The sequence below is a fragment of the Oculina patagonica genome, chromosome 10, assembly GCF_052425735.1.
Source record: "Oculina patagonica isolate OP01 chromosome 10, crgOcupat, whole genome shotgun sequence".
Classification (NCBI taxonomy): Eukaryota; Metazoa; Cnidaria; class Anthozoa; order Scleractinia; family Oculinidae; genus Oculina; species Oculina patagonica.
The window spans coordinates 17,401,331-17,414,825 of NC_135767.1; the positions used below are offsets into that span (position 1 = coordinate 17,401,331).

Below are 13,495 nucleotides of genomic sequence, written 5' to 3' on the forward strand. Positions count from 1 at the left end.
TCATTATGGTGTATTTTGGGAAACATCAAAGATTGGCTTCATTGATAATTTCCATTTTCAAAAAAACCACGAAAGTTTATAGAAACTAATGAACAGGTCCCTGTTTTTCGAAGGACGGTTAACGTTATCCACCGGATAAATCGCCATCCAGTGGACAGGTGTAAACTCGAGTCAACAAAACATACTAAGGGCCTGTTTATATGGAGGATAGTTGTCCCTGGTAGGAGGGTTACCCTCCATACCGAGCCACCCCGGGCGAGAGAGCTTTACATACGTTTCTTTATAAATAGCTGCGAACCGTTTATATGAGAAATTGCAAAGTTGGCTCGGGGGCAGGGTGACCCTGGGTGGAGGGTCACTCGCTTTGAAGGTAGGGTGACCCTGGGGAGCGAGCCAACTTTTTTCCATATAAACAGTTTGGTTATTTTTGAGTCGCCTACCAGGGACATGTTGACACATACGGAGCATGCGTAAACGCTACAGTCGGCCAAAACAAATAGCGGATAACTTGAAATCGAAGTCGGCGGTAAATTCGTCCAAAAAATGGTCTTGGTCGTCCTGATAAGGCCGCCATATTACCCGTTTTAAAACAATACTCGTCAGTCTTTTGTACCGAGAGAGCCAAGTTTTGGCTCGGTCAACAGGGAAAACTTTCCTCATATAAACGCTCGGCAAAAGATGGTTCGGAGGAGAGGGTAACCCTCCTACCAGGGACAACTCTCCTCCATATAAACAGGCCCTAAGATAGCCACTGGATAGCGATTTATCCAACGGGTAGCGTTATCCAGCCTTTGAACAACTGTCCCAGGAAGGTATCTTTTTAACCTCTGCCTAAACGAAATTCCTGCTCTACAGATTGAGCCAATACAGATGCCATCTTATTATCTGATGGTTCTTATATAAACTGTCTTCTTTATGCTGATGATCTAATATTGATGTCCCACTCAGCAACAGGTTTACAAACCGCATTAAACACTATTCCAATTCTGCACAGACTGGTTATTAAAGTTGTTATATTTCAATTAAATTTCGAAAATCCAACGTTGATAAGTATTCTTTCTACCTCAATAACGATCAAATCGACACTGTTAGTAATTACACGTATCTCGGTGCCAATTTTTCGACAAATGATTACTTTACCGTTGACAAAATCAACTTGAAAGAAAAAATGAAAGATCCATATTTGCAACACGTCTTACATAGATTTTTCGAAACTACCTATCGACATTGTTAACAAAATAAATATCGACTCTCTTTTTCTTCCGTTTCTTACATATGGGTCAGAAATTTATGAAAAATTACAACTCATAGAAAAAGGACATCGATGAAAAGACCCATATTAAGTTGTATAAATCGTTTCTTTGAGTCAATAAGAGATGTCCCAATACCTCCGTCCTGTAGAAATGAACTCGGCCGATTGTCACTAAGAATGGTGGTCACATCACGGCTACTACCTAATGTTAAGACCAGGATAACTATAGTTAGCTATTTCGGTAATGTGACCGCTTCTCTGTTCACTCTAACTATAGTTAGAAAATTTACGTCTCGATGATCCAAAACAATACAGACTAACTTAAGTTATACCCAAGCAGGATGCATGGGTTAGTCTTGAGTTTACAAACGAACAACAAATCAGAATGTGACATTTCTTTTCGCACGTGCGAGATGTACAGATATAAATATGCAAAATAAAAATTAAGCATGGAACGAGGAGAAAAAGAAAAATAAAGAACAGAAAATTTACATATAACAATATAAAATGTACGGCGGATATAACCAATGTAAGCACCGGGGGGGGGGGGGGGATAGAAACGAGGTCTGAGACCGAGTAGCGATGTTATCACAACTTGCAATGCGATCAATTCATGATCTAGTCAGCGGATTTGGACGATGATGAAGGAGGCCATCTTTTCGTGCGAAATGGATGCTATAGCAACCAAGAATACGATGCCGTGGATTCAGCGATTGTTAATTGCCACAAGCATCTTCACTAAAAATGTAAATGCGGTGTTTTTATCCCATAATTTCATCATAAAAATATGCGTGCGTACGCGCGATTTGATGTGCTTGCGTGTGACACGGATTGTGAACAAAATGATTACTCAAAAGGGATGTATGGGCTCTGAAAAATTACCCTGTTCTTTGATTTCTAAAAAAAAGAAAAAATGTTGGAGCTCTTAAGAAGTTTTAACCAATTTACAACAACACTTAGCTTTAGACGTTTATTGCCCCCGCAGGGCTTTGGCCCAGAGGCCAAAGCCCGAAGAGGCATTATAGTGGTCCCCACGTATAAGTAGTTACAAAAGGAAAATACAGAGGAAATACAGGGGGAAATGCAGTGCATACAGTCAGAAGCCAGAAAAAATCTCGACTTGGTTGAAGTGAGCGTGCAAGGTGGTCTCGGGTAATGATGACGTAACAATAGGGTTTGCCTGCAAATAGTATCGGGTAATGATAACGTAGCAATAGCGCTTGCCCGCAAGGTGTTCTCGGGTAATGATGACGTAACAAAAGTACTTGCCCGCTATGGGTTTTGGGTAATGATGACGTTAAAGCAGTTTCCCGGATTACGCGTCCTCATAACTTCACAACTCTCACCTCGCACATGTTGTGGATCGTGTTTTGGCGAGAAGTTTAACGTGGCAGTCGAGTTTTTTAGCCGCGCGTTTGCCGTTCAGTAGCCGTGAGAACGGAAAGGGATGCCGTTCGAGCCGTGCAAGCTAATCGTGTAAGAAAAATTGAGGGCCGTGCGGCCGTTCCGTGTGAAGAAATTTACTAGCCGTTCGACCGTTCCATGCAACATTCGATCATCGATAAAAATTTAGTTTAAGACTAAAAACTAAGTTAAATTAAACGAGTTACGAGAAAATGTTACGTTGCTTGACAGTATGCAAATTTCGAGCGCTTTTGATTTGAGGTCGAAGATAAACAATAACCTCGTGTTGGAATACACTGTCGACCAGTTGCTGCGAACACGCTCTCTCGCTGAAAAAGGCGAACAGCTTTGCTTTTTCAGTTTGTTAACCCCCAACTCCATTCGACATTTTTCTTATTCGAAGGAAAACTTTTGATCTACAGGTCAATCTCGTCCCCAGAGGCCGCGATCCTTCTGGTCTGCGCCAGGGATCGGAACCTCTGGGCTATTCTGAAAAGCCGCCACGAACGCGTCTGAATCTGATTGGCTGTTGAAAAACTTGTTCGTTTCACCACATTATCGACCTCAGAGCTCGTTGAAACAATGAGAACACTTCTGATTGGTCGATCTGTAACGCGCCAAAATTTGAACGTGCGTCGGGATGGTTGTCCTGGCCCCTGCGGAATTGAAGGTCTGTGCTTTATGCAAATCAAAGATTGTGCACGCAATCGTTATATGTGCAGTTTTTGGATGTATTTCTGTTTGGAGACGACATCAACAGTCTCGGAGCAATTCTTTTTCACTTAAATAAGCATTTTTAATGTATAACGATGTTAAACAGCACTAATAACAATCACGTGACACGACCTGAATTTGCATAAAACCGCAGACATGTCTAGTCTCTGGTGAATAAATATCGGTCAAATGACTTTAATAATTTATACATTTATATAGCGCTAAAACTATAAATATTCTAAAGCGCTGTTTACTATATGTAAAAATAGTATAAAAATATAAAAATTAGAATGAACCTACATACGCGCACAATCAAACCGGAACCAGGATTTCCTGGTTCCGGTTTGGATTCGTCCAGAGCCCCAATCTCGTCCCCAGAGCCCGCGTTCCCGTTGACCGGCGGGTCGGGAAACTCAAGGGCTCTGGACGAATCCAAACCGGAACCAGGAAATCCTGGTTCCGGTTTGATTGTGCGCGTGCGCCGGAGATTCTACGCTACGATGACTTTATTGCGCACGCTCCACATTCCAGTGACAAAAAATGGCTCTTGCAACGATTATTAGCAGTAGGATTTTGTTGAAAATTTCAGCAAAAAATAATGTTACAGCTTTAGCTCGTGTAAAGCCCCAGTAAAGTCAAAATCAGCAAGGTAGTTCTTCTTAATGTATATTTAATTTTAAAATGTTCAACCACTGAATAATTAAAAAAGTCATTTGACCGTTAATTCATTCACCAGAGACTAGACATGTCTGCGGTTTTATGCAAATTCAGGTCGTGTCACGTGATTGTTATTAGTGCTGTTTTGGGATCATTCTCTGTTGTTAAACATCGTTATACATTAAACATGCTTATTTAAGTGAAAAAGAATTTGCTCCGAGACTGTTGATGTCGTCTCCAAACAGAAATACATCCAAAAACTGCACATATTAATTACGATTGCGTGCACAATCTTTGATTTGCATAAAGCACAGACCTTCAATTCCGCAGGGGCCAGGACAACCATCCCGACGCACGTTCAAATTTTGGCGCGTTACAGATCGACCAATCAGAAGTGTTTTCATTGTTTCAACGAGCTCTGAGGTCGATAATGTGGTGAAACAAACAAGTTTTTCAACAGCCAATCAGATTCAGACGCCTTTGTGGCGGCTTTTCAGAATAGCCCAGAGGTCCCGATCCCTGGCGCAGACCAGAAGGATCGCGGCCTCTGGGGACGAGATTGCCAGAGCCCTTGAGTTTCCCGACCCGCTGGTCAAAGGAAACGCGGGCTCTGGGGACGAGATTGTCCACAGGTTTCAAATTAAAAGCTCCGTGCGTCTTGGTGCGGTATATCAAAGTTTTGCGGTTTCGCGACGTCTCGGGTTTTAAGTTACAAGCAAATGGATTAGGGAATCTTAAAACCCAAATTCTTTTGAATGAAACCTGTCTTCATTAATTACACAGATAATGGCATCAATTGTAATTACAGCTTTAGAGAAGTTTTACAAATTTTGCTTTTTGAAAGCGGCGCCGTAAAACTGGGCAAAATTTGCATATGTCAAAAGTAATCGGAAACGTACTTTTCGAATAATTCCAGCGTAAATCAAATGTAACACAATCGCCTGACGCAAGTATCCGATTTAGATTCTTCCATACACATGTAACTGCATTTTTCAAAAGAAAACTAAATGACAGAGTGAACTTTAAGGTTACTTGCGTTCTTAGGCCCCGTCCACACTGACCCGGGTAAATTTAAAAAACGGAGAAATTTGAAAACGCCGGGTAAATGTTTTCCGTCCACATTAACCCGGGTAAATTTGAAAACGATACGTTTCATTGGTAAGCGTTTTTGAAAAGCTCCGTTTTCGGTGACCTAAAACGCCGGTTCAGTGTGGACGGTTGGCCTAACCGGAGGAAAAAAGATGCGTTTTCAAATTTACCCGGGTCAGTGTGGACGGGGCCTTAAATCATGGCACACACGATGGTATGCGTGACATTACACACGTGCTTCATGTTTGTCCTGCGTTGCACGGGCTAATTCCAAGACAGACGAACTGCTCTCAGCTGTTTCGTTAATGGACTACCGAACTATCGCTTTTGATCGAGAATTGTCGTTGTGCTAACGACAATTCGTTGAATTATCGGCTTTTGTTCTAGCGAAATATCGCTCAAAGCGTTGCGAATTTCGTCCCGAATTAGCGAGAGAAAATTCTGGGAAAATTCGAAGAAATGTCGGGAAACTGCGGGAAAACAAAGAACGAAATTCGCGCTTTTTGTTTGCACTACTTTTGCGCAATACTGTTATATTATTCGGAGCTGTTGGAAAGAGGAGTTTTCCTATTTTGTTATGAATGAAGCCGTTTAAACTTTTATCATCCGTGCGGCCGTTTGATTTCATCCGTGCGAAGAGAATTTACATCCGTGCAGCCGTTCGACTTCATCCGTGCGAAGAAAATTTACATCCGTGCAGCCGTTCGACTTCATCCGTGCGGAAAAAAATTACATCCGTGTAGCCGTTCGACTTCATCCGTGCAACAAAAATTTACATCCGTGTAGCCGTTCACAGTATCCGTGTAGAAGGGCTCATCGACACGTTTCTCATCCGCTCGCTTGCCGCGCGTTCCGTGTCAAAACGGCAAGTCCTAAGGAACGTTTTCGCGTGAGAGGTCACATCTGTTATTTTACAATAAAATTGAGCTATCTTCAACTTCTCAGTGCCCATCACTGCCTCACACTGTACCCAACTACGATAGCAACTCAACCTCGTGACACTTAACCGCAAGCTACAGTTTCGCGCACATTTACAACCCTAAAAAATAAACACAAACAAGTTTTCATTTTATTCAAATCAGATAAGATCAAAAGAGAAAAAAAGACCGTGGGCACTTTTAGTGTCAACTACCCCTAGTATAGATTGTAGGAAGTCTATGGCCAATATTCATACAAAATTGAATATTTCTGCAACTCAGAGCAAACACAAAAATATTCATAAACAATCGTGCCCTATTTGAAAACGCATTGTTCTTATCAATAAAGCGTGGAATATAATTACCATAATTCATCTCTCCTTTGGAAATCGCGTTTTGGTCGGGACAGCTTTGCAAATCTTAAAGTTTGGATTTTTCCGAAAATTTTGTGGCAGAGAATTCAGCACGGATACAGAATTTCGTGACCTGCCACTGCAGATAGGTAAACTAGGAAAACTGTAGTGTGTCATAAAAGAAGCGGAATTTTAAAAGAGCGCTTTTAGAAAGAGGTAAAAGGCATTAAATTCAAATTTGTGAATTTAAACCATCATAACTTGTGAGCAAACCTTAAATTAAAAAATCTGCTTCTGTTATGATACACTAGAGGTATTGACAGATCAGTTATTGACAAGATCACAAAGTGCTGTCTCCTAATCGATCCGTAAACTCTGCCACAAAATAATGTTTCTCCAAATTTGTCATTTACAAGGCTATATCGCCGCCGTTAAGTGCAATCTACCAAATAAAAGACAAAATTGTTTTTGAATATATCTCTTAAATGAAAGGAAACAAAAAACAAGACTGGAAACTAAAGGTAGTAGTTAAATACAGAACTGGTTGATACTAAAGACATTTGACCAAAGCCTGACAGCTGTACTTCAAAAACTGCTGTTTGTATTCTACAGTTTAAACCACAAAGAGATATGCTCTCCCACTGAACAGTGTTCTAGTTCATTTTGTAAAGTGTGCGACTTGAGAAGTCATTGTTTTCCTCTGGGCACAGAATGAGTTTGGCACATGAAAAAATTCGACGTTTGAATCAACCGCCGAACTTAATTATTTCGATCGACCCAAATAGGTATTAGGTTCGGCACATTCAAAAGTTTGACGCTTGAACCGGGCCTAAAGTTCTGTAACTTTTTAACAGCGTTGATCCATTTTTCTGTAGAACTACCTGTGGCTGCGTTTGTTTATGAATCTATGTTAAGCCGACAATCGATATTATTTACTTAGTATAATTATATAATCTTTCAATACAAGGTAAATTATTTAGAAATACCATGTTTCGATATGGGAATACTTCAATAAATTGTTGTTGTTGCTGTTGTTGTTGTTTAGTTAGCAACAAGTTGGTACACGTTTCTTTCTTTTTCTTTTTCAGATTTTTTTTATAGCTTTTTTTCCCTCGACCGTGTTATCGTACGTACCTGATGTTAAACCTAACTCTAAATCCCTTTTTCTTACTTTAAGGGAGTGCCGGAATGGAAAGAAACCAGTTATTGTAAACAATCGTTACGAATGTCCAGATCATCCACCGTGTGGTGAACCGCCGAACTGTGTTGTGGGACGGAAAGGAGCTTATTGCTCTCAACCAGACATACAGCCTTGTTCAGGTGAAGCTTGCATTAAAACGGAATATATCACAATAATTAAATTAAAGGAGCTATGTCACGGGGATTTCGCAGATGTTTGGTCTAAACTGTTCTGAAATTAGTGGTAGGCAAATTAACCCATAAAAAAAATTCTTTGAACATCTAAATAAAGATATAACCTTAATTTGCGGATAGAAATCAAGCTACGGCTATAATTATCGATTTTCTGAAGACGCGCGGAAACAACTTGAAAAAGTAAGCCTTATTTTTCCAGTTGCAAAGCATTTCCATCCGAGCCATCCGCAGCCAAAAATGCTCGTTTAGTTTCAGTGCTCTAATATAGCAATTTTTATTAAAAATGGACTATTATTTTTAGGTTTCCCGCGCGACACAAATATAAATTTTGGCTGTTCAAAAATCTGGCAAAATCCGTGACATAGTCGCTTTTTAAAGTTATTTTATAACCAGGGTCAACAAGGTCATCGTTGTCGTTGTTTTGCTTAACATATTCCGGGTTAAATACTTGTGTCATTTTATTTCAGCGGACTGTTCTGGTAATGGTGTGGCAGTAGCTACGGCAGCCTGCGGATCTCGCTGTGCTTGCTCGGCCAGGTGGACTGGAACTTGCTGTGATAGAAGGCTGCCCCAGAGGAACTGGGGCGAACCTCATCTAGAAACACTAGACGGTGAGCTGTACGCTTCCTTACTAAAACGAAATGTTGTCGTAACTGTTATCATTGCTTTGAGAAAATGATTTCAGCTCCCCTTGGGAACCTAGTGGGATTTGTGGTGCGGATGTATAAACACAGCTCCGAAACGATATAGTCTGAGGAACGCTGATTTTAATATTCCACGTTTTCCCAAAGTACATTTTGGAAAACACTCTTTACGATAGACTATTGTGGGCCCCATCTTTGGAACAAATTAGATTATAGTGATGGGGAGAAAGCAAAAGGTTAACAGTTTTAAAAACAGTAATAATTTTGACTTTATGTAGCTAAGATTATTTTAATGTATTAAAAGTGTCCCCAATTAGTTTTTTTATGTTAAATACTATTGACACTTTAATAAAGTCTTTCTTCTTCTTTCTTCTACGTTTTCTTTACAGGAATCGAATATGATTACTTCGGCATTGGGGAATTCTGGGGCTGTAAATCTCTCTTCAATGACTTTGGAATGCAGTTTCGTTTCTTTGCTTACCAGCGAGCGTCTCTGACAGGAGGCTTGGCTGTAAAGGCGGGGCAGAGTGTGCTGTCAATCATGACTGTTAACACGAGTGACAATCAAGAATTTCCAAAACTACGGTAATTATAATTGTTACGATCATTGGTGATTTAAAAACCTTGTTTACTTCGTCCGTACTATTTTTGTCTCCGTTCAACTATAGGCAGGTTTTAAATCCAATTATTTCTTGCTGTTGTACATACATACATACATACATACATACATACATACATACATACATACATTCTTTATTCAAGACGCAGTCACAAGTAAATACAAAAAGAAAAAAAAAGAAAAAGAAAAAAGAAGAAGAAGAAGAAAAAAAAGGCGTCTAGAAAAAGAAGTTATGAGTTTAACCCTCTATAAAAACTCCCTAAAATAATACAAAAATGCAGAAAATATATAAAAACTAAAATCCTTAATTAAAAATTAAAAAGATTCTTAACTAAAAATTTAAAAATTTAGGTATAATTGAGGCTTTAATTTAAAAAGTTGGAGGCTATCAGCCTCCACTACGTCTCTTGGTAAATTATTCCACAGCTTAACTATTCTAATAAATAAAGAGTGTTTATAACAATTAAGTCTAGCATTGCAGAGATACAAGCATTTGTATAAGCATTTGTAATCAAGTAATGGTTATGAATTTAATAACATAATACAAATGCTAAATAACAATAAATAATAACAAATAAATGGTGACGATGATAATGATGACGACGACAACGACGACGACGGCGATGATGATAGTAGAACAGAAGTTTATGATAAGGCAGAAATTTGGAATTATCACCTGTTTAGACACACCCGAAAATCTCCAGCCGAGTCATAAATAAATTAATTTAAGTCAGTGGAGCTTAAGATTTATTTTTCTTACGCGAAGCAGTTGAACTATATAAAGCTCGTGTGATTGGTCTGATTGGAGTAGTTGTACACAAAATTGTTTTATTTTGCATTGGTTTAAACTGAACCAATTAGCATTTAACAATTTCACTTTTATAGAAACATGTGGAACCGCGGTCTTTTAATTATTTTTTATTTTAACAGAATCGATGGAAGGCTGGTAAATATAATAGCATATGTTGGGCAGAAGATAAAACTTAATAATGGAACTGTTTTTATGGATATCGAGAAGACTTTCAGTTCACAATCGGACGAGACAGGAATTGTGCTCATATCTCTACAATACGAGACAGGTTTGTGGAAATTCTTGATGGCACAGTTTTGTCAACTCCGCTGAAATCACAGACCGTGATATGAAAGAGCATTACACAACTCTTACCACGATTTCGATCGATTCATCGCTTGTTTTTCGCAGTTGACGATCAAGATCAACAGACATCCCATTATTACTGCCTTCTTTAGCTCTCTCTGCCCTAAAAACCGCCATTCGCAAAAGCTTTGCGTCCGACGCCATTTTGAATTTACATTTCACCAAATCGGAAAATACGTCGTGTAGGCCACATTCAAGTGTTGTAGATCAAATTTGCGGGGAGATTGGGTAATAGCGTTGTCACGCTTTCTGCCAAATTTCGTAGCGATCGGAAGTAACGCAAATTTTTGCGAAATTGTTTTGGTCATCAAACTTTAGTGACTGATATTTACAGGGCCGGACAGGTAAGATTAAATTACAGCATTTCATTTATGACAATTAAACCAGATTATTTTTCTACATGTTGTACTTACATTCTTTCGAGCCCGTTGAGATAAAGGGGAGCAAAGAACTTCACATTACCGATGTCTTTTATTCTAAAATTATTTTTTTCCTGTTTCAGGTTTCACAGTAACAGCTGACATACGTCACAGTCACGTAATGGGCCGCCAGTACCTCAATGTGCTTTTTACACCGACATTAGCGTTTAAAGGCCACACAGAGGGACTCTGTGGAGTAATGGATAATGAACCGTCCAATGACTTGAAGGGTCCTGATGGAGAGCAATATAACGATCCTATTCAGTTCGCTGATTCTTGTAAGTGTAGCGTAATATTACTAATTGAAGTTTTAAATGCAATCATTTTCAAAATTCTTTTCACAGTAAGAACTTTGTTCTTTGTCTTTAGGGCGTATAACCGCTGTCCACAGTAACTCGGGCCTGCGAGGAACATGGTCGTGGAATTCATCCAACTTTCACAGTGATGACGTCATGGACTCGTCATATAGTGATCCTAATTTTGTTCCTGTGTATTCTTTAGATGGTATCAATGACGTCATCGTAGCGGTATGGTGCTTGTTGTACCTCCTTCAATCTACTGATAGTCTTTATTTGTAATAAAATGTTTTAAACTTATCGCACATGTTAAAAACGATTGGCTCTTTAATAGTAAAGCCAGCATGGCAAGCTGCCCGGGAGGTGGGGGCGGAGGACATAACCACCACCACCACCACTTGATGGGATGCTATCCCATTGCGGGGTTACCACCAGCATAAAATTCGCTGGTAGAGGCACTACAAGTAAAGTGTCTTGGCCAATAACAAAACGCAATGACCGCGGCCAGGGCTCGAACCCGGATCGAGCGCACTAACCATAAGGTCAAAGTGGAGTTGCTATTGAAAACAAAGAAAAGGTTCCTTCTAGCTTTTGTAGTCGAGCTATTAATTTAGTTTCTGGTATGTACATTTTACATTACAATTCAGAAAGCCACTGCAGCATGTTCGTCGCTTGGACTCTCAGATGCAATGTTAAAGAGCTGTATCTTTGACGTAGCCGTCACAAATGACACGTCATTGACTGACCAAGAGACTCTGAAGCAAGGTAAGTAGAAAAACAAAGTCGCCAGTACCACTACCACCGACGCAACAACAACAACAACAACAACAACAACAACAACAACAAAGACGACAAGAAAAACAGCAGCAAAAACCAGTTTGGCTTGTATTTGGTGGATGTTTTGCCAGTACATTGCCAATGACCGGCCCAAATTTTGATAAGTTGAAAGGCTGTTTTCTTGGCCCATTTAGGAGTCAGAAACTCAAATAAGATGTACCAGTTATCACGCTTAAGCAAGTCTCATTCGATTTAGTCACTTATTTTTTGATGTAAATGTGTGTGTTTTTTTTCGGTTGCTGACTTTCAGACTGTCCGGATGAGTGTTCGGGGAAGGGAAGATGTGTCAACTCCACGTGTCAATGTATGATTGGTTGGTCTGGTGACAGCTGCGAATTTGGTAGGTAGTATTGCACGTGAAATTTATACATGTCCAACAGCAAACCAGAAGGATTGGTATTCCACTCATACAGATTTCAATTAACAATTAGACTACGAGCCCGAGTTTTCTATGAGCGAATAGTCAACGAGGCGCAGCCGAGTTGACTATCGCTCATAGAAAATGAGGGCGAGTAGTCTAATTGTTTTAATAGAAACTCTTAAGGATTGCAGTCCAAAACCTACAATCTTGTGCACTTTGATAACAAAAATCAAGAAAATTTACCGCTTAAAGTGCTACGCGCGCGCGACTGTTTTCTATTTAACAATTAGACGGCGAGCTCGAGGTTTCTATCGGCTGTTAGTATAATTTCAGGGGTGATTATAAGAATTGAAGCATTCTGATTGGTCGAGAAGCTCGGGTTATGAGGCTATAGTCACCCCGCGCGAGGTGATTATAGCTTTGGAGGCTTGGATACTAAGCCATGCCACCTCCAGGCAAGTAAACATTGGCCGCATTTGCTGAATGAAAGTTTCTTTGATTTGAAAGAAACCAGTTCAAGTCCTGGATATTTTAAACGCTGGGAATTTTTCAAATTAACTACCAAGGCTTTTGGACCGAAAATATTTTCAAGAGATGGTTCTCAAGGCATTAGAAATGATCGTAAACACGGCGGTTTTGGCGATCGATGAGAAACGCAGACAGATCGATTGAGCAAACATTATTTAGTTCTCTTCTCACCGGAGCTACTCATTTTCGAGAGGATTCCCACATTCGCTTAGAAGTCAACAACAATCATACAAAGGTACCGGACATCTATCTTTCTCATAGTGTTTGTTTTGTTCCGTTTTATTGCTTTAACTAAATAAATTCTGATTGCAATCGATGAATTAAACTGGTTTACACCGTATGCAAGCGAACACTTTTGTTTGCTGTTTTCTTGTTTGCTATCGTTATTTTTTTAAGTTCTTGATGATCACCTCTAAAAATTATACTAAAACAATTATTCGCCTTAGGCGAAGTGATTATTGTTGAATAATCCCCTCGACTTCGTCTCGGGGATTATTCAACAATAATCACTTCGCCTAAGGCGAATAATTGTTAAGTGGCAGTTTCTCTTAAAGCGGTCTATCGCATTTCGGGTCGGAAAATAGTTTTCTCTCAAACTTTGCCCAATGAACTATCTTAGGTTGTAAGTAAATGCAACGACTTTAGTTTTTGGAAATACGTTAAAATATATTTTTTAGAGCTCTCGACAGTGAAGGCTGCAAATGGCCTATTTTGAGCTTGGCCAGAACGAGAAATTTCATAAGTTGACGAGCTCGCCGCTCAAAAACAACCAAACGCACCAAATTATATTTATTATTCCTAAGTTAAGTGGTTCTTCAAAGGTTGGAAACGCATGCTAATTTTGATATATTTTGATTTACGGGTTCGTGAAAATT

General features: G+C 39.6%; 2 protein-coding genes across 2 annotated transcripts in view; one reads left to right on the top strand and one right to left on the bottom strand.

The window, feature by feature from the left end:
* Positions 1-13,495, bottom strand: part of LOC144628981 (CUB and sushi domain-containing protein 3-like) — a 732,439-nt gene that overhangs the window by 191,953 nt on the left and 526,991 nt on the right. The gene's annotated exons all lie outside the window — the stretch shown is intronic.
* LOC144628752 (protein bark beetle-like) overlaps positions 1-13,495 on the top strand; it is a 58,323-nt gene that overhangs the window by 34,224 nt on the left and 10,604 nt on the right. Inside the window, exons 28-35 of the mRNA XM_078486872.1 lie at positions 7,564-7,706; positions 8,228-8,371; positions 8,794-8,989; positions 9,954-10,102; positions 10,682-10,876; positions 10,968-11,125; positions 11,542-11,659; positions 11,982-12,071. Of these exons, the coding sequence (XP_078342998.1) occupies positions 7,564-7,706; positions 8,228-8,371; positions 8,794-8,989; positions 9,954-10,102; positions 10,682-10,876; positions 10,968-11,125; positions 11,542-11,659; positions 11,982-12,071 (1,193 nt within the window). The remainder of the gene's footprint in view (positions 1-7,563; positions 7,707-8,227; positions 8,372-8,793; positions 8,990-9,953; positions 10,103-10,681; positions 10,877-10,967; positions 11,126-11,541; positions 11,660-11,981; positions 12,072-13,495) is intronic.